The 19930-nt window shown below is 35.4% G+C and overlaps 1 protein-coding gene across 1 annotated transcript in view; it reads left to right on the top strand.

Moving 5' to 3' along the window:
* The window catches only part of PLCZ1 (phospholipase C zeta 1), a 48495-nt gene that overhangs the window by 24470 nt on the left and 4095 nt on the right, over positions 1-19930 (top strand). Inside the window, exons 8-11 of the mRNA XM_019611522.2 lie at positions 1799-1955; positions 3446-3562; positions 16589-16761; positions 19462-19594. Of these exons, the coding sequence (XP_019467067.2) occupies positions 1799-1955; positions 3446-3562; positions 16589-16761; positions 19462-19594 (580 nt within the window). The remainder of the gene's footprint in view (positions 1-1798; positions 1956-3445; positions 3563-16588; positions 16762-19461; positions 19595-19930) is intronic.

The following is a 19930-nucleotide window of genomic DNA, read 5'->3' as shown; positions in this document are numbered from 1 at the left end:
ACTCATAGAGATTCCTGATAATGAAGGACAGTTTTATATCTATTCCATTCTATGGTCTTACAATCTGTCTTGGAGAGATCCTTTGTTCTGAATTGTCAAATTAAATCAATCGTAGACTTCTGGTTGCACTAGTACATTTTAAAGCATTTATAATAGAAAAGTTGTTGCAGCATTTATTATGTAAAGACATAATATTAAATACTACTTCTGAAAGAGGCACTATAAAAATTAGATGTCATTTTCTTTTTGATTGTCAAATTGAACTTAAACATTTTGTTAATCGAACAGTAGCTCTCTTAATGTGGAAATCCAGAAATCCATTGATTTCAAACTACTTTGTTCAGCATTTAAAGTAGGCAGGATGCAACCAGTTTCTAGACAGTTTTGCACATCACACTGTGATTGTATGAATGTACATAGACTACTTCTCAGGACTCAACATTTTTACTCAGACACAGTAAGTTCCTCACTGTCTTTTTTTCTCTCAGTGATTTGAAGTTCAAGATCTTTACTTCTTTCTCTTTCCACCTGATAAGAAAGGATACCAAGGCAAAATTCTGAGGAAGGATGGGATAGGTGAAGAAAAACTTTTCAGATAATAGGGTCATATGTATTTATAACATTATGTTACAGACCAGAACATATATCATGTGCATCTGGTTCAATTGCAACAAGAGATGTCTGGTCACATTTCACATGCAGAAGAGAACATTGCTTCTGGGGTCCCACACTATTGGATTGGGAGTATGTATTCTGTGATCAAACCTACTGTTCTGTTAGGAGGGCAGGAGAACATTCAAATCCACAGCTGAGGTACCCTGGTGACATTGTTGAATTTGACTTCATCACTTCCTTTCACTTTGAGAGAGTTGTATTATTCAACTCTATGCCAGTAGACTCCCGTTGCTCCTCATGGGACGTATCTCCAGAGTAAATAATGCACTTAAACTTTGCATAGTTTATGTCAGATGGGAATTTACTTTCAGAAGTTTTAATGGAATGTAAGCTTTATTGACGCTGTCAGCTCTTTCTGGATACTAGCACTGATTAGCTCATACCTCTGTGTTAAGTTAAATGAAGAGGTCACATAGTACCTCAGTTTAAGAGAGAATAGGATGTTAAAATTTCCCGCTCAATTCCACTGTACACAAGCCTTAGCTTTTGCTTGCTTTGGTAATAGGACAAGACTAAATAAAGACTTTTACCAGAGAAATTTCCATCTTAATTAAGAATCGAGTTTGCCTATCATCAGAGCAGGTCATGGAGGAATATATCTTTGATTGATTTGTCTGACATGTTAAAATATTCTCCTGTTATCTATTTTTTGTAGTTGAGATTGTGTTGTCAGTGTGTACAATGCCTTCTACTCTTTTTTATTTCTCAAAGTACTTCCTACCAGTATATCTTTTCTGGGATTTTATGTACTTAAGAATATAAGTTGGACATATATTGTTAATATGTAAGTAATGTTAAGAGCCATGAAAAATGACTTTAGTTTATATACCTGTCTGAAAAGCAAGGAAATACTAAAGCTGTCCAATATTATGCCAGGAAGCACTAAGTATCCCTGCATCCACCCCACATCTACTGATTATCACAGAGACAACAACCTTAACTGTCTTTGACTGAATCAACTCTTACTATCACAGATCATATCTTAAGGTCAAATACACATTACATGTGACATATTTTCCCACACTTTATATGTCTTATTTGTTAACTTCTTCCGAATTTTTAATAATGTAATATATATTGTGATTTTTTGTGTTCTTCCATTATTTTATTCTCTGATTATTAGATGAAGAAGATAAAGATTGCTATGGAGTTGTCGGACCTTGTGATTTATACCAAATCTGAGAAGTTTGTAAGCTTTGAGCATTCAATAGCTCATCAGAAGTGTTATGAAAACAATTCAATTGGAGAGGTTAAAGCACAAAAATTTGTAAAACATGCAGGTATTTCTTTTTAATTTAAACAGAAAAATTACAGTGTTGTTATGTTTCATTGCTTAGGCATTGGGAGAGTTAAAAAGCTTTGCAGAATTTCTGTTGTCCAATTTTACTTGGCTGTTTCTGTAGCACTTTTTTAGAAATAACTCATTTTCACTGCATTTTTATATTTCATTTGGTTTTGTGAGCCAATTTGAAATTCAGCATTATTCTAATTTCATGTAACTTTATAAGAACAAATATTAATGTGATATACAAAATGTATGAATACTTCTTGGTTCATTTCTTCCTACATGAAATGATTTAAAAGTTACATGAAAATGTAAGGAACAGATCTTTTTTCTGTACACAATCTGTAGCTCTCAGTGGGGTTGAGCATCAGTACCTCTGACTGCAGATGAGAGAATCCACATGAAATGAACAAACTCCATAGAAGACAGTCTGTTCTTTGGACCACATCTTTCATATGGGCCAAGGTGGATTACTGAAAACACAGTCTATGCTGGGTTATCTCCATTTGGTGCAGCCAGAACAACATAGTCTCTGCTGCTTTAACTCCAGCTGCCTGACTACAGCCTTCAGGGAATATTAAGAGCAGAGATCACTGACCATGAGAATGAAGTCTGCCACAGCCCATTCATTCAGGTTCAGCCCAGCTGCCATCCACTCTTGGCAGAGATGATTCAATGGTTGGTTAGGTGAATGGTGCTGAACATCATTAAAGCAAGTAGGCTTTTGCCAGCTGTCTGTACTAAAAGTCCTCTCCGATCTGTCTAGCAATCTAGTAGTTCAACTAAAATAAGGGGAAAGGAGAAGAATGGAAAGGATCAGAATGATGATCCTGAAAGTTTGAAGCTTTCTTTTTAATCACTTAACTGGAATAGTGTAGATAGAAGTAATTCTAGATTTTCCATGTCTGTGTGGTTTATGCCTTTATGGGAGATAACAATGCTAGGAGTAAGAAAATCAACTGATTTGAATAGTTAAAATCTTCTGAAGAAGGCAAAGAAGATAATAAAGTACATTTTAGAAATGTACTACTCACTGATCTTGAGATGATTCATTTGAGTTTTCTAAGCCTCAAAGCAGAAATCAAGTTTAAATTGTTTGAAGATAGGATATATGTGTTTCCACTAGAGCAATTGAAGAATGAACGGGGCTCTTTAACCAATTTCTACTTTTGTGTCTTTCCTATTTTCCAGGGAAAATGAGAGGTTTAGTGTAAAAACTGTCTACTTAGTAAATAAAAAGGTAAAGAAGATTTCCCTGAAGGAACGATTTTGGTTATCAAACCTTCAAAAAGTCTGCATACTAGAAAAAATATTATCAAAGAGCATTTTAAGATTTAAAAATATGATTTTTATCATATTTCAAAGTGTCACATTTAGTAATGTAACATGCATAGAAATTGTCTTAAAATCTTATTATTTATTTAAATAAGATGTCAATTTTTTAAAAAATGTGCCTTACTAAGGTTTTATGATTCTGTTTTTCAGCTAATCAGTTTGTTTCACATACTTCACGTTTCATTACAAGAATCTACCCAAAAGGAACAAGAACAGATTCTTCAAATTATAATCCTCAAGAGTTCTGGAATGTGGGTTGCCAAATGGGTATGTATGTTTATTGACTGTTGCATTCAAAATTTCAGAGATTATAGAGATATAAAAGTTTTACATTTTTGTGAGCTACAAGTTTCATAATTTCCTTCAGTGGCATAATTTTGTATTATCTAAATTTCTCATACATTCTTCATATTCTGGTAATTTTTATATCCCAGAATCTTGGAATTCTAAGAAAGAACTAAAAGGAATATTATTTTAAGTTATTTACTAATTAATTACAATTAAGTCATAGCTAATTACAAAAATAAATTTTTGCTAAATAGCTATAGGCATGTCCCAAACATCTCAAATTACTATAGTTCACTAATTCCTTTGAACTACTGTGGTGTTTTTTTTCCCTATTAGAAACTGAGGAAAAAAGAAGTATTAAGGACAAGATATTATTAAACTTTGAACCTTATTTTGTATTACTCTCAACTCTAAGACTACACAAAAGCATGATTTAATCTTCTGAAACACTGCAGCAAAAGTGTATATATATACAACTTTCCACAGCTAAAACATAACTTTCTTCTCTTTCTTTGTACAACTTCCTTTTTTTAATTAATAATTCTGTTATATTTCTTTGTGTCTGTCTGTATGGAGAGTCTAAACAATAATTTATATTTCACTGCCTGCCTTTTTTGGCTGAAATTATTTATGTTAACTAAGTTACATTAGGTTTAGAGGTAAAAGTGAGCTTACTACGCATTAAACAGTGTACTTTCAGAAACAAAAATTTTGCAATTTTCCTTTCAAGAAAATTAAAATAGCTTACATCCTTTTGCATTCTGTGTTATTCAAATTCTATAATCTCTATGGTTATTTGTCTGCTGTGGCTAAGGCATCACTAGAGCATCTTTATAGCAGAAAGTGGGAAAGGTAGCTTCCTTTTTTTTATCTTCTTTTTTCTGTTTATCTTTCTTCTATTTATCTCTCTCTTAATAATATAATATAATATAATATAATATAATATAATATAATTTTTCTTTTTTTACTGGAGCCTAACATTCCCTGTAGCTACTCTGTACTTAGCAAGAGAAGAGAAGCAACTGCCAGTTTAACTAAACGTGGGCATTGTAGTAATGCAATCGCTTTTGTACTTTGCTGAAGTTGCCCGATAGCACTGAATTACAAGAGAGGATGGAAAAGTATTTAAGTGTGATTTAGGAATCAGCACTGCAATGAAATCATCATCTGAAGGATCAATTTGATTTTCAGTGGTTTTGTGTGACTGGGGTGGCACTGATGCAGGAGATGTGTGCACAACAATTAATGTTGTTGTCAAGAATTCCCAGATTATGATAGCTACTGCAAACCCCTGATCATCTGGATGCTGAATCACAGCTGCCGCTGTCTCCAGTGACTTAATACAAGCAAAGCAGATTTAGTGTCTTTCTTTTCAGTGTATTTCAAAGTAAGTTTGCACCCTGAGCAATGAAATAACAGTAACTTTGGTTTCTCTTCACTTCAAGTTAGTTTTTAATTTGAAAGTGTTAAAGATAAGCATGACTTTACTCTCAGTAGGCTTTGAAAAATCTCTTAATCTGTAAAGCACTTACCCCTTTTTAATGGCTTCAGGCACGATCTTGCTTCATCATTTTATTCTTCAGTTTAAAAACAATATTTTTGCAGCTGGATATGTATTCTATCATTTATTCTGACTATATCATAATCACCTGAGGGAGATTGTGGAGTGAGTAGGGCAGTTTGCCATAAACTTCATAGTTTCAAGAAGTGAAAGAGATGGTCTCACTTTCTTACATTACAATTCACACTCATACAGTGGAATATATGATTTTCACTTTGCCTTTAAGGCTCTGGAACTTATATGAAAAAGGCTTCCCATCGCGATGGCCCTGACCACAAGCAGTGGAGGACTGCCCCAAGCCTGAATTTGTTAATGTTTGCCAGCTCTCTACCCAAACTACACAGTGCTATCAGGATGTATTATGGGAAGCAGTGACTAGGGAGGCTGTGTGAAATTTCCCACTCAGTATTGGCTGTTCAGTGAAAGAACTGAAATGCATTCAGATCCCCTCACAATTCTCTCATTACAAATTCTGCTTCACATCTTCACTATTGTATTGAGGTATAGTTTTGCAGCTACTGCAGGAGTAAAAACTTATTAGCCATTATAAATTTTGTGTCTGTGTTTTCATAAATATTGTTTATGGTGCATATTTGATACTGGGCTAGGCTATTGCTGGAAGTATCTCAACATTACCATGCCATTTGAAATTCGTTTGATGATATTCTGCCTTGATTGGTTAATCCTCATTTAACTTGGTGCTGTGCTATTGTGGGATTATTTACTTGAGGTTGCGCACTCTTCGTATTGTCTGAACTGCTATTAAGAACCAGTATGCTTACTTCATCTTCGAGGAAGAACTAGGCAGAAGTTCTTAATTTTAAAGGGCTTGTCACACAGCATTTACTGGTTTTATTTCTAGCCTTTAAATTTCCATGATTATCTGGTTAAAGAATATCCATTTTTTACATCTCAAAGAGGGCTTAAACACTTATTAATGACTACATTGACCGTTAACTTGGAGTATACTTAAATGCAAAATCATTTTGAGGATTCACTAAACATATGATTTTTGCTTTGGGCCCCTTCCTGGAAGAATTAAAAATATGCAGGAAATGTTTAGATCTGCCCTCTTTGTCACAGCACTTGCATCTTCATTTAAAGGAATGCTTTTCTCGTGGGAATAGGCTGATTACAAATAAGTCTTCTCATGCATTATTTCCAAGCAATGCCAGACCAAGTCTTGATTCCCTAATCTGTTTCAGATAACTGTTTTGCTGAAATAAGACAGCATTCCAAAATGTAGCTCTCAAAACTCCACTCAGTGAACCTCCTACTGATGCTTTTTCTCTGATTTAACTCACATTTCTTAATTTCTTCATTTATGCTGTTTTCAAAAATCCCACAATTCCCTCTGCTCCCTACCATTGCAGTCTACATTCCATGTGCAGAAATGTTCCCTACAGCCCCTGGGATTTTCAGATTTATCCTATGTCACCTGTTCTCCTTCCTCAGCTCCTTTAAGACATCCCCACTCCTGAATGGTTGCCCTTCTACCTTACCTTTAAGTAAGTTCCACTAACTGTTCTTGATGCATGGATAAATATATTAGGTGCTGTTCAAATCTACATATAATACTACTTGCCAGGACTCTCTCTGCATCTTATAAGTGATGACAGCTGAGTAATTCTTTCATTTTGCCTATTGATGGGTCCAATACATTGCTCTCTCCTGTACCTTGCCAGCAATTTTCTCTGAACTGTCTGGGACATTAACTTGGAGCATGACACTAAACCAGGATAAAATCGTCCAGCAAGCCCAAGATTTGCTGGGACTGAAGATAAGAATTCTGTATTTGTGCAAACCTAATTTTCAGAGGAAGGCAAGTTAAAAATGACAGTGAAAAATACAGAGCTCCCAAAAAGCATTCTTCCATGTCACTCTGCACTCAGTGCCCATTCTCTGAAAATTGGGTCTCATAAGAACGGGGTAGGTTTTGTGAACAAAGAGGTCTTATGGAGAAAAATACCGACAATAACATTTTATGGTTTGGAAAAATTAGTATTCCTCCTGCATGCAACTGCAGTGTAGCACTGGAAAGAACTGGTTTGGCATATCTTTATCTCCTTTTTATTTACTAAATAAAATGGAAAATAAAGATTTATGCATGGAAAAAAAATTCAGGATAGTTATTGAAATAAACAGATATGAATTGTTTTATGAAGGCTGAGGAAAACAGAGCAAAAAAAAGCAAAACCACACACACACACACACACACACACATAAACAAACCCAACCCAAACAAACCAAAAGAAATTCTCAGTTAAAAATAAAGAGAGAAATAATTAAATATCCTTTTGAATACATCCCTTCTATACAGTAGAAAACATTTTCCCATATATCACAACAATCTACAGGTTTGATCAAGTCATCATCAGTTACACAAGAAAGCCATGGTATGGTAGATACAGGATTTTGTTTTAGAAGAGCTAGTGTAGACCATATGTTTTTTGAAGCACTCATAAAAATATACACACTACTGTGGAGGAACCACTACTTGTATAATGGAACTTTTTAATTGAAAATTTTGTTTTGGCTTGTGAGATTGAAACACAGCCTTGCAATTTTATCATATCTGTGTGGCTAAATTTTGTGTGGAACAGTATGACAAAATGCATGAAAAGTGAAAAAAAACTCTCCAAGCAGTTCTGATTTTAAACTCTAATGCTACTTAGGGAAAAGAAAACCAGTTATGTAGATCTTGTACCTCATCTGCTGAGCAGGAACTGATCATCAGTATGGGCTAGATAGGACTGCAAATGACTGAAAACTTAAAGGCGAGGAAGATCTTGGAAAAACTCCTAAGGAAAACACAAGGCACAGGCTCCCTAATTTTCTTTTCAATTTTCAGTTTTTGCATTTTTGCAGCAAAAATATGTTTTCTTTTCTCTCTGGATGAATAGCAAAACTAGAGAGAACAGAACTGATTTTTTTTTTTTTCCTAAGATCAATTTACCAGGTTATGTTTGATATTGGGAAGTTTGGATATTCCCGCAATCTTAATGAATGCTCTGTATTTCTGAATAAGTGATGAAGTGTCAGATTTCGTAAAGGTATATCTAAAGTAATGTAATAGAATTTAAGGAAAAGCACAAGTCCTCCCAATTAAAAGATGGTGGAATATCACTTTTTCTTTTAATTATACACAGTTTGTTTTACAGTATGATAATTTTATATTCTTGTGTATGATTTCTACTGGATTTTTTTTCTAACAGAGAAAGTGTGTTTTCTATTAGGTCTTTTTCAACTGCTAACAATATGTCTAAAACAAATTGAGAATATGCAATGCATTATAGTTTTGAATGGTAGCTGTTTGAATTTCTAGTACAGTTTGTGAAGCGACATGCTTTAATGTTGTAATTTGTATATCTGGCTAAGTTATTAGAATGCCTTAACAGCTCTTTACAGTATATCTTATTGCAGTTAGAGACTTAACGAGCACTCTGAATCTAGGACTGTGATCCTTAAAATCTTGCATATGACTTAACTCTAATCAGTGTCTATGAGATGAAGGAGACAGATACATCACAGAATTTCATCTGTGATTATTTGACGTCTACGAGGGCTGATCCAAAAATAATACCTCCTATATTATTATATTGGTCCATTTCAGAGGTGAATGTATGGCAGTAGAGATTGAATCTTCCTGCCAATATTCCATTACATTTTTCTGCCGCGTGACAGATGGAAGTAGAGGAGCATCTGACAAAATGGCATCTGACATGGAGTTGTAGATGAAACAAATGGCCATGAGCCAGCAGTGTGCCCTCGTGGCCAAAAAGGCCAATGGCATTCTGGGGTGCATTAAGAAGAGCGTGTCCAGCAGGTCGAGGGAGGTGATCCTCCCCCTCTACTCTGCCCTGGTGAGGCCTCATCTGGAGTACTGTGTCCAGTTCTGGGCTCCCCAGTACAAAAAAGACAGGGATCTCTTGGAAAGAGTCCAGCGGAGGGCCACAAAGATGGTGAAGGGCCTGGAGCATCTCCCCTATGAAGAAAGGCTAAGTAAACTGGGTCTGTTTAGCCTTGAGAAAAGAAGACTGAGAGGGGACCTGATCCAGGTTTATAAATATCTGAGGTGTGGCGGCCATAGTGGTGAGGCCAGTCTCTTTTCAGTGGTACGTGGAGACAGGACGAGGGGAAACGGACATAAGCTGCAGCATAGGAAGTTTCGCACGAATGTGCGTAAGAACTTCTTCACGGTGAGGTGACGGAGCACTGGAACAGGCTGCCCAGGGAGGTTGTGGAGTCTCCTTCTCTGGAGATATTCAAGTCTCGCCTGGACGCCTACCTGTGCGACCTGGTGTAGGGAACCTGCTTTGGCAGGGGGGTTGGTCTCGATGATCTCTAGAGGTCCCTTCCAACCCCTACAATTCTGTGATTCTGTGATTCTGTGAAATGTGTGGAACTGAATTCCTCCGTGCAGAAAAAATGGAGCTCATTGACATTCATTGATGCTTGCTGAACTTATATGGAGACCAAACAGTGGATGTGAGCACAGTGAGATGCATTTCAGCAGTGGCAACAGTGATATGAAAGGCAAGCCACTTTCCAGACAGCCATGCAGATTTTTATGAGAGCAGCATGCAGGCCCTTGTTCGTCACTGGTGAAAATGCATAGCTAATGCTGATGACAATGTTGAAAAACAGTTCTTCTTAGCTGAGAATTTGCTTTGTCAAATAGTGTTATTTTGATATTTGTGTCGGTTGTAGTTTCCATTACTTTTGGAGTGACTTCTGTAGAAACCAGAAGTAGCAGAAACTCAGATGTGTTTGCAGAATGGTTAGTGATTTTATACCAAGATTGAAAGAGGTCTTCTCAAAACCAGGATATAAATTTGGCGTATCATTTCACCTCATGGCAAAAACACACTCAGGTTGTTCTGGGCAGGTGTTCTTATGGTCTGGAGCTCATTCTGTATTTGGGCTTGCTGTGGCCTTCCTCACAGTCATGGACAGTATGCTATAAGGAAGACAGGAAAGATTTCCTGCTAGCCCACAACACAAGTGATGCCTCTGAAGAATGAGTGTAGAAAGCATAAAAAAAGCATCTTTTCATTGTCCACTCAATTTTACTTGAGCTTTCAAGGACAGGAATAGTTGTCATAGTTCAGCTTCTGTCTCACAAAAAGGATATATCTATATTATTACTTTCTTACTGATTTGCTTATAACAGTCCAAAAATTCATCTTTAGGAAGTGAAAACTAAATATTGCATAAATGTCTTAAATCCTACTCAATTGTACTGTACATTCTGAAAAGGTAATAGTATGATGCCAAAAAAAAGAAGCATATATTATTAACAAAGTCATGTCATTGAAAAAAAATCCATAAATGTAATCGATCACATGTAATGCTTTATGAAACTCAATAAAAACAGCTTTTTCACATCTTACTGTTTGCTCCACGATGTCTCCAACTCGATGGGACAGCTATTATAAGGATTATAGACTTCAGGGATATGATTAGTCTCATACTGAAAAATGGACCGTCTTTTACTTATACTACTCCTCAAGTTCATTGACTGTATTCTCACTGGCTCTAGTGAAGAAGCTAATTCCTATAAGTTAGGTGGGAAAATATCTCCAGATAAATTGAACTATTTCAATACACTTGCCTTTCTATTGGAAAGCTTTATTCAAGACACCTCTATTCGAGAGCTGTCTAGAATAAAGCTTTCATATTCCACCTGCAGGAACATCACTAACTGCCAAATTAATGACAAAGGTCTTGGTTATTCATGAGCTTGCTTCTTTTTAGACAGTTGTGGTAGATTTTTGTGTTTGTTTGTTTTTTTGGGCAATAAAAGCTGTAACTTTAAACAAAAGAAACATGGAAATTTCATTTTGTCAGCATTTTGTTGACAGTAATCATGAAAATAACGTTTTTTCACTAAATCCAGAACTGCAGACAACTAATAGAACACTAAATAACTTACCTGAAATTTAGTCATTTTAAAAGAGATACAGAAGAAACTACAGGGACACAATTGTCTCTGAACTTCTTGTTGACCTTGTTCTAAATGTTGTGTTAGAAAGCCAGACTGAAACAGGAAAGTGAAGCTGGTTGTATACTGTGCTCTGTCAGAAAACACAAGGCAAGCAAACTAAGAAAATATTTTCAAAAAATATCTATTTCATGTTTGAAGTAATTGCAGTGACAACCAAAAGATGCTGACTTACACTGCAGTGTAACTTTCAATCTGACATATTAATTAAATAACAAAAAACAATTTAGATTTTAGATATGGTAGTTTATCAGAAATGCTTTAGGTACTTTTCCCATGAGAATCTCACAAGAAAGGATCTCTAATTGAAACCAGTTGAAGAAATTCTTGTGTAATGGATAGTGGATGGTTTTTAATCATCTGACATCTATTTTCCAGTGGAGATACCTGTAATTAAGTAGGAACATTGTTAGCAATTATGAACACTAGAATGACTGAATTCTTAACATTTCTGTTGATAATGTCTGTAGAGCAGCAGTACTGAGTTGGCCCAAAGACAGTAAGAATAGGCTGACTGCACACGCTGTGCATGATGTGTCAGACAGTTATGAATAAGACTCAGTTTGCAGATGAGTAATCCTTCTTGCTACAGCAGAGTACCTCATGATGTAAGCCATTCATAAATTGAGTTTCTATGGAATGAGAGTATCCATTTCAAAACGAATCAGCGATAAGTAAGGCTAGAAATGACAATTTAGGCAAATTCATTAGTCAGAAAAAGAGGTGTGAGACAGATTGTTTGTCAAAATTAATACTGATGAGTGAAGTGTGCTTTTTTGTGTGTTGATAATTAGTCCTTGTTCGTGAAATTTTGTTGGGATCACACTCATTCACTGGCTTGGCAGGAAGGCTGAAGTCGCATAAAGATTTGAAAAAAACAACTCTCAGGGCAAAGGTGATGTTGAGAATATTTAAAAGACTGACTTTTGATGATTTTTGTACAAGCTTGAATTTACAAGCATCCAGGGATGGCAGTGAGAATCAGAGGGACATGTCAAGGCAGGACCAGAATAACAGCTAATACTCAAACTCACAGTAGCCTGAGAAGTGTCATAGTTTTTCAGTCTTAGTTATGGCATGTTTTCTTAGTTACTCACTAAGACCCAGATGGAAAACGTATTTAAAATTCACTATGTTCCACCATTATCCCAGCTTATGTATTTTGGCCTCTTGGTGATAGCACACATTCTGTACATCTGGTGTAAGAAGATTTTCAGGGTATGATAGTACTATTGGAGCAAACTTCATCAGAATACGTTTTAGTTTGCATAATACTTTCAATTTACTAAAAGGTAAATCTTCTTTGTACTTAAGATAGAAATCAGTGTTATATTTGTCATTCGGATGATAAAAGTAGTATTGTATTTTAGCTTTATAGAATCTATTTGATTCATTACTACTGATAAAGTTCTGAGTGCTATGTATGCTGCTTTTGGTAAATGAATTTTTGCTTACTGATATACATAACAGATGACAAATTGTCGTCATGTTATGGTTTATTCTTAGGTCAAGTACTCTCAGTTGAATTCCAAGTGATTGAATGTCCTCTCTTTTTCATTCACATCTTGAGCCAGCTCAAGCTCATATTTGGTTAGCATGTTTATGCAGGCTGTGGATGAAACCTTTTAAAAGACACATCACTAAAAAAACAACTACAATATAGGCTACACAATTGTGTAAGGACTTCTGAAAATGCTTCTGTAAATTTGAGCATTAATGGATTGAGTGCAGCTGTGACCTGTATATGACAAGAAAGGATACTCAGTCAGTGCCCATCTGACAGTGTTAACATAGAATAGATGCAGTATCTTCAAATCCAGTTACACAGATCATCTCATAACCAATAACAAAATAATCCAGATTAGGATGTGGTCCTGTTTTTATAATATTTCCTGCTTTGTAGAATTCACTTTACATGTTGGTTATTTAAGGCACAGAAGACAATTTTGTTGGTATACTTTCCATTAGTGAGTCTTCACTTGCAGTATTGCACTTTCTGTGAGCCGCCCATTTTAAGGGCATAGGCAACTGTAAAGAACTGAGACATTAAAATGTGGTGAATTATCTCTTTAGAATCAAATGGGTGAAGTAAATCATGGAGATAGAAACTGAGTGCTTTTTGCATATATTTTTGGAATTTGCATAGAATTCAGAGATTTTGAGATGGATTTTAAATGGCATAAAATAAAATTAAGTAACTTATTTTAGGGAAAACTGGTGATAAATTTATCCTTATCCATTTTAAAATCTCTCATTTTAAATGCAGTCAATATATTAAACCTCAGGGTTGTAACATAGTTAATAGGATCAGGAAGAGAAGAATGAAAAATAAAAAAATGACAAGTCAAAAGTCCCAATAGGAATGTTAGTTGAGAGACAGCATCACACGTGAAAGAGATGCAGCTTTCCTGAACTGCCTTCAAATCATAGCAACTTAGAAATCTAAGAACACCAGTATTCTCTTTGGTTTTCAAAAGCTGTTACTCGTGGTCTAAAAATTAATTATGTCTTGAATGGCAGTTCTTATGGAAGGTGCTCTATTTGAATATTTATATTGTGTTTAGTTCTGCAATTACTTTTAGGAATGACTTAAGTTGACTGTGATACAGGAGTTTAAGATGAAATACATCCTTCGTATCCTTCTCTGTATTAAAGGTTGCTTCATTTTTTGCTTAATAAATGCAATAAAAATTGTAACTGTTTCATGAAACAGAAGTACAAAACATGTTATCACCAGTTCTATTCTTGAATTCAGCAAAACTGAGATGAAACATTGGTTAGAAATTCAATCTTCCTTGCGGAAAGATGTTGCCATAAGGCCAAACTGCCAGGCAATGGGAAGCGTAATCTTTAATTTATGAACTTTGCCATTTCTCAAGAAGTGCAAGGGTTGTACTGCATCTGATTGAAATGAAAAACTGGGCATCAGCAGTATACCATAAAGCATTTTCTGAGGAGTCCCCTGGCAGCTCTGAACTTTGTAAACAGTTGTAGAGGTATGAATTTCAGAGAATATTGTGCAAAATCTTTCACTCACTTATCTGAATCAGGTTTCAAGTTTCAACACAAGGAAATCCTGTTTAAAACTAGCGTTCAGTATATTTTAAATTATTCTAAGGTAAAATTAAATTGAGTAAAAATATAGTGTTGATGTTTGAAGATATCATCCCATAATAACATTGACCTTCACTTATATGAAATAATTTACCTAATGTGATAAAATGTAAAGTATTCTTCTTTGCTTGTTTCTGTTGTTAAATCAGATTTTCCTGCTTAGTAGCCTATGAAGCTTGCAAATATAGCAACAGTCTCATTATGTGCAATCATGTAATTTGTTTCATCATGTGGAAGCTACAAGTGTATTTTATTTGCTTCTATTTGAAGCCACAGCTGTTTGAATTACATGATTTTAGTCATAGTTTTTAAATCAGTTATTCTGAAATGATGGCCTAGGAATTACCTATGGACTGAGATCTTGGGTTATCTGTAAATCATGCCTGGATGTAGGTTTGAAGAGCTGTGAGGGTTTCCCCTCTATAGAATTCACCTCACTGCTTAATTCAACACATTTGATACCACCATTTCCATATAACAAGGGTCACACAGCACTGCATTTGAGTTTGTTCTGGATGGAGTGTTGAGTCATAAAAGCAAATAGTGAATCACTGCCAAAACTATACCATGAGAATACTTGCCCTACTGAAAAAAGGAAACAGAAGTTTATGGAGCGCAATGAGCAATAAAAACGTTTTAAGGTCTAGTTTCTGTTGTCAGAGATAAAATGGGCTTTAAGTTCCTTTGCTTATTGACACAAATCTATGCAAGGGCCTATGTTAGTATGTAGATCAATACAGGAGTGCATGTTGTGTTTTCTTTTTGTTATTGTTTGTGGTGATGTTTTTAAGCAAATTTCCCAGGTGTTCTTACTTACTACATACTGGCATTTGTTGCAGAACAATCTTACCTAGCACAGATGGGATTCCTTTCAGGTGAGGATGCACTCTGGGAGCACCTAATATACTCCAGCTATTCACTGACATTGATTCTGTGGGGCCAGGCTAGAGCTCTTCTGAAGTAACCACATCAAAACCAATTGTAATGCAAACATTAGAACCTTAGTACCAGCTGCCTCATCCTCCAGATCTATAGCTGTCTGTGTTGCTTAATGAAGAAGTTTTTTAAAAGCTCATCAAAGCAGTGGAGAAATAAATAATTTTTGCAGTGAATTTGAGCCAAATTTCTTACACAGGAGATAAGAATTTCTGAATTTTGTTACTTATTCATTCAAAAGATTTATATTATCTCATAGGAACATGTAATAATGCCAATTTTCTGAATTATTATTAGGAATCACTTATACTATCTCACTTTTTTTTTTCTGCCAAGCCATCAAGTAAGTGACTTTTTATCATTTTCTATTTAACACATATCATGTTCTCACTTCACTGATTTGACTTGTGCATCTTCTATTTTCAATGTGACAGGAAGCTCCAGTGTAATGGAATAGGGGAAAATTTCATTAAACAAGTCTATTTCAGTGTTGGTTTTATCTCATGAATTATAATATCATGTTGATGAGAAGTGTGCTATTTCATTATTGTTGCTGCAGCAAACCAAAAATGTTTTGAGCTGCCAAGAAAAGGAAAATCTGTCGAATGTGCAGTAACAAAAATCATCAGCACTGGAAAACAATGCTTGAAGGAAGAGTTTGCTTCCATAAGATTTAAGAACATTTTAAAAATTGATTCTAAATCTATAATCTCATAACTTATATTTGCACCAAATATTCCAATACTAAAATAAAGCTTCTTGATCTTCTTGGGTGGTAGGGCACTGGAACAGGCTCCCCAGAGCAATGGCCATGGTCCCAAGTTGTGACAGAGTTAACAAAGTGTTTGGACAATGCTCTCAGACAAAGGGGTTGAATTTTGTGTGGTTCTGTGTTGAGCCATGAGCTGGACTCGATGGTCTTTGTGGGTCCCACAGAGCTCAGGATCTTCTATGATTCTATGATTCTTCTGGGTGATATGCTTTGGTGATGAATTCTGCTCCCCAACTAAAGTTAGTATTATCCTATGGTTTTTTCTTATGTAGAAGAACTCAATCAGGCTCAGAGTACTGAGTATTGCTGGGCATTGTCTTGTGAATTTAGTCCTTGTAGAGGAAAAAAAAAGAAATAATGTCTTATTCTTCAAGGTTTAATGTAGAAGGAAATGGGAAAATGCACAACACATTGCATTGCGCTTTGTTTCTGGATGTTAATGATTCACTATTGAATATTGCTATACTTAAGAAAAGAAGCAGTATCTTGCATACAAAATAAAAGGTATACAGTCTTAAATCTCTTTTGCTTTTGATTTGACTGCAATTGTCAAAGGGTTGCTTTATAAACTGATATCAATGGTTATTCTTTAAAATTCATATTTATTTGTTTTTACAGTGGCCTTAAACTTCCAGACGCCAGGAATACCAATGGAACTACAAAATGGGAAATTCTTAGACAATGGTGGCTGTGGATACATTCTGAAACCAGAATTCCTGAGAAATCGCAATTCGACATTCAACCCACACAACGTGGGAAGATATAGTAAACCAATATCTCTGTCAATAAGGGTAAGCTTAGTTAATTGTAATTTGCTGATAAAGCATAAAAACAAACTGCTGTTGTACGTTCCAGGCCAATTTGTAATCTATTATTTTCTAATATCATTCTCACTCCTGGTTGTTGGAAAGTTTATTGTTGTTTCTACCAACACATCACTCTCATACAGATTTTATTGCTGCTTGGATGGTTTCCCATCTGTAGTTCACTTATGTTTACTAAAAATACCTAGATGTTCAGAGTTGATGAATTTATAAAAATACGTGATTTCCACAGTGTTCTGTACAGAAATCTAAATGTACACAAGTGTAGTTGATCAAAGAATGCCAGTTATGAATGTAGACTGAGCTCTGAAAACTTTCAGAAATCAAATGTACACTATTTGTATTATTTTCTTTAAGAATTAGCAATGCCACATACACTAAAGTAATTATACTTGACAAATGCAAATGTTTTAAGATAAATAAAGCATAAAGCTTCCTAGCATAAGTTTCATTATCTTCCTATGCATACATAAAATATTATTTATCATCTTAAAATGGTATAAATAACTGTAAAAAGGAAGATGAATCAATAAGCCTTTGGATTATTTCTACTTTTCCCAAATTCAAATCTGATTTAATTCTGAAAAATATTTTAAATAAATGTCATTTAAAAGTAATGAAAAATAAGACTCCTTATTTTGAGGTCAAGTAGATGTTTTATAATTATTTGCTAGTTGGAAAACTACCTTTTCCCAATGAAAATGTGCTATTTTTGATTGTACAATATACTATTTGCATAAATACTATTTAATTAGCATAAAATTAGTGTATAATTGATATTTCTTTCAGAAAAATAAATAGTGGAGATAAAATATTAGCTAATAGCAATTATAAAATGCTTACATAATGTGTGCACCTAATCAAGAACATTTTGGCATCCTAACTGCGAGCATACCAATTACGAACAGACATGACTGGATGATTTGAAGCACCCATGCGTATACATCTGTTACTTTAGTCCTTGATTATATAAAGCTGGAGTTAATTAAGATGAGGAAAACTTCCTGACTGTAATCCAGGAGACAGACAATGGAAAGGAAATGTCTGAGTGCAGAAGAAGAAGCTGGAACAGAGAAAGGCAGGATTTTAGACTGATGACATAGACTGGGATGACAGACTGGATAGCAGCAGCAACAGCATTACACCAGCTGTGTGTGGGGCTGTAGAGCTCCTGCAGAGAAGCAAAAAATGGGAAATAGTAGTTGAAGACAAAAAATATCTGGAGCGGCAGTTAAAGGGAGAACAGTTTCTGCTAAAAATTTACTTGATTGAGAAATAACAGTTTTTGGGCAGAGGTATAATAAATCTGAGGTAAAACTTTGTCAGGCTGATTAAATTTGGAAGACGCAGGTAAAGAGAAAAATCATACAGAACTTAATTTTATTTAATTCAGTACCCTTTACCCTTTCTTACCTGATGTGCCACAGATCCCATCAGGAGAAAGATTGTATGTAGCTGTTGAAGATGAAATACGAGTATACAAAGGTGTTTTCTACAGAAATTTCTAAGCCTATCATGCTGTTTTCCATTCCCTCTGTATGTCTGTTTCACCTTGGATCTCACAGGTGGATTAGGTTTAAGGATTTGAGTGATAGGAGGCTCTAACCAGCAACTTTTTTTCCCCTCCCTGTCAGAGACATAGGTTGAGGGGGAAGCAGTGCAGCTGGATTTTAGTCAGGACGTTCAGGACATGCCAGAGGCCTTCCCCTGGTTCTAAATGGGCAGTCTGTCCATGCCTGAATCGTACAAAGCTTTTTACTGAGGGTAATTCTCTAGGAAGGAAACTGCCAATACCTGGGTCTGCTAAGCAACTGCCAATCAGTGTTTTAGGCTAAAACTTTTTTTGGATCAAGGTGTTATAGAAAGTAACTAAGCAAAATGCACGGTTTGTGCTTTTTGACTTTTTGGTGAGTGACGCGGGAGTAAGAATCTGTATCATGAGTTTTGACATTTTCTCCTGAGATCTGACCAGAAGCGTCATGTCTCTCACCTAGCTTTGCAGGTTTGTATCTTTCTTGATACACTCCAGCATTAACTGCTAAAAAGCAGACACTCTACAGATAGTTATTCTCTCTGTGATGTCCTGAAATACAAATAGACATAGGAAAAGTTGTGACTTTCATAAATGCTTTTTTAGGCTGGGTGCCAGATTATCAGGCAGTCTGAGGCAAAATTTCCAGGTAGCTAAATAAATTAAGGAAAATAACATCTGAGAGCCTGCTAAAGGGTGAGTTTTTATATGTTCCTGTGAAAGAACAGGAACACACTCTACATACCCTATAACACTGTGTTGGTGTCACCCTAAGTGTTAGTGCTGGTCTAGTAGGCACAGCTTTGACAGAAAATTATGGGCTTGATCTCAGATAAAGCAACAGTAATCAGATTGATTTCTCCAACATTTTAATGAAAAGTATAAATAAAAAAAGCTTAAATCTGAAAGTATATAAAGCATAATCATATAAAATTAGCCATTAATTAAATTAAATGGGAAGCACCATATTCTTAACTTATTTCATTGTGTTTAATGGGTATTTTGGTAACAGCTCCTTTATGGGTGGTAAGTGTAGTTTCTTATGGAATCATTTTTGCTATGATGGCTACTATACAGCTATTATGTAAAGTCAGTTCTTACAGTCATTTCAATTCATTACAACTTTAATTTTCCAGCTCATCAGTGGTCATCAGTTACCACCCAGTAACCTGTCGAAGAGTAACAAAGCTGACCCTTTAGTGCAGATAGAAATTTATGGTGTGCCAGAAGATCAAGCAAAAAGAAAATCTAGTGTCATAAAAAGCAATGGTGAGCATCAGTCTTGGTCTCTTAACCGTGAACAAAAGACAATAATATTTTATATGGAATGGCCATCTTTCCTTCCCAAGAAGCTGTTATGTACTTCCAGAGGCTGCAATTATTTCTGTGTAGAGTAGGATCTTCTGGTAAAAAATCTCTAGCAGAAGTTTAAACTATGTGCCATTTTCGCTGAATTGCAGATTAAGGAAGAATAAACTCTGATAGTAGCACTCTCTTGAGGGAAGATGGAATATGCTTGGTGTTTACTCACTGTTGTGGTTTGGCCCCAGGAGGCAGCTAAGCACCACACAGCTGCTTTCTCACCTTCCCCTCTCTTTGCACACA

The sequence above is a fragment of the Meleagris gallopavo genome, chromosome 1, assembly GCF_905368555.1.
Source record: "Meleagris gallopavo chromosome 1, MGAL_WU_HG_1.1, whole genome shotgun sequence".
NCBI classification, from domain to species: Eukaryota; Metazoa; Chordata; class Aves; order Galliformes; family Phasianidae; genus Meleagris; species Meleagris gallopavo.
The sequence above is the reverse complement of the archived record's forward strand: the minus strand, read 5'-3'. Positions and strand labels throughout refer to the sequence as shown.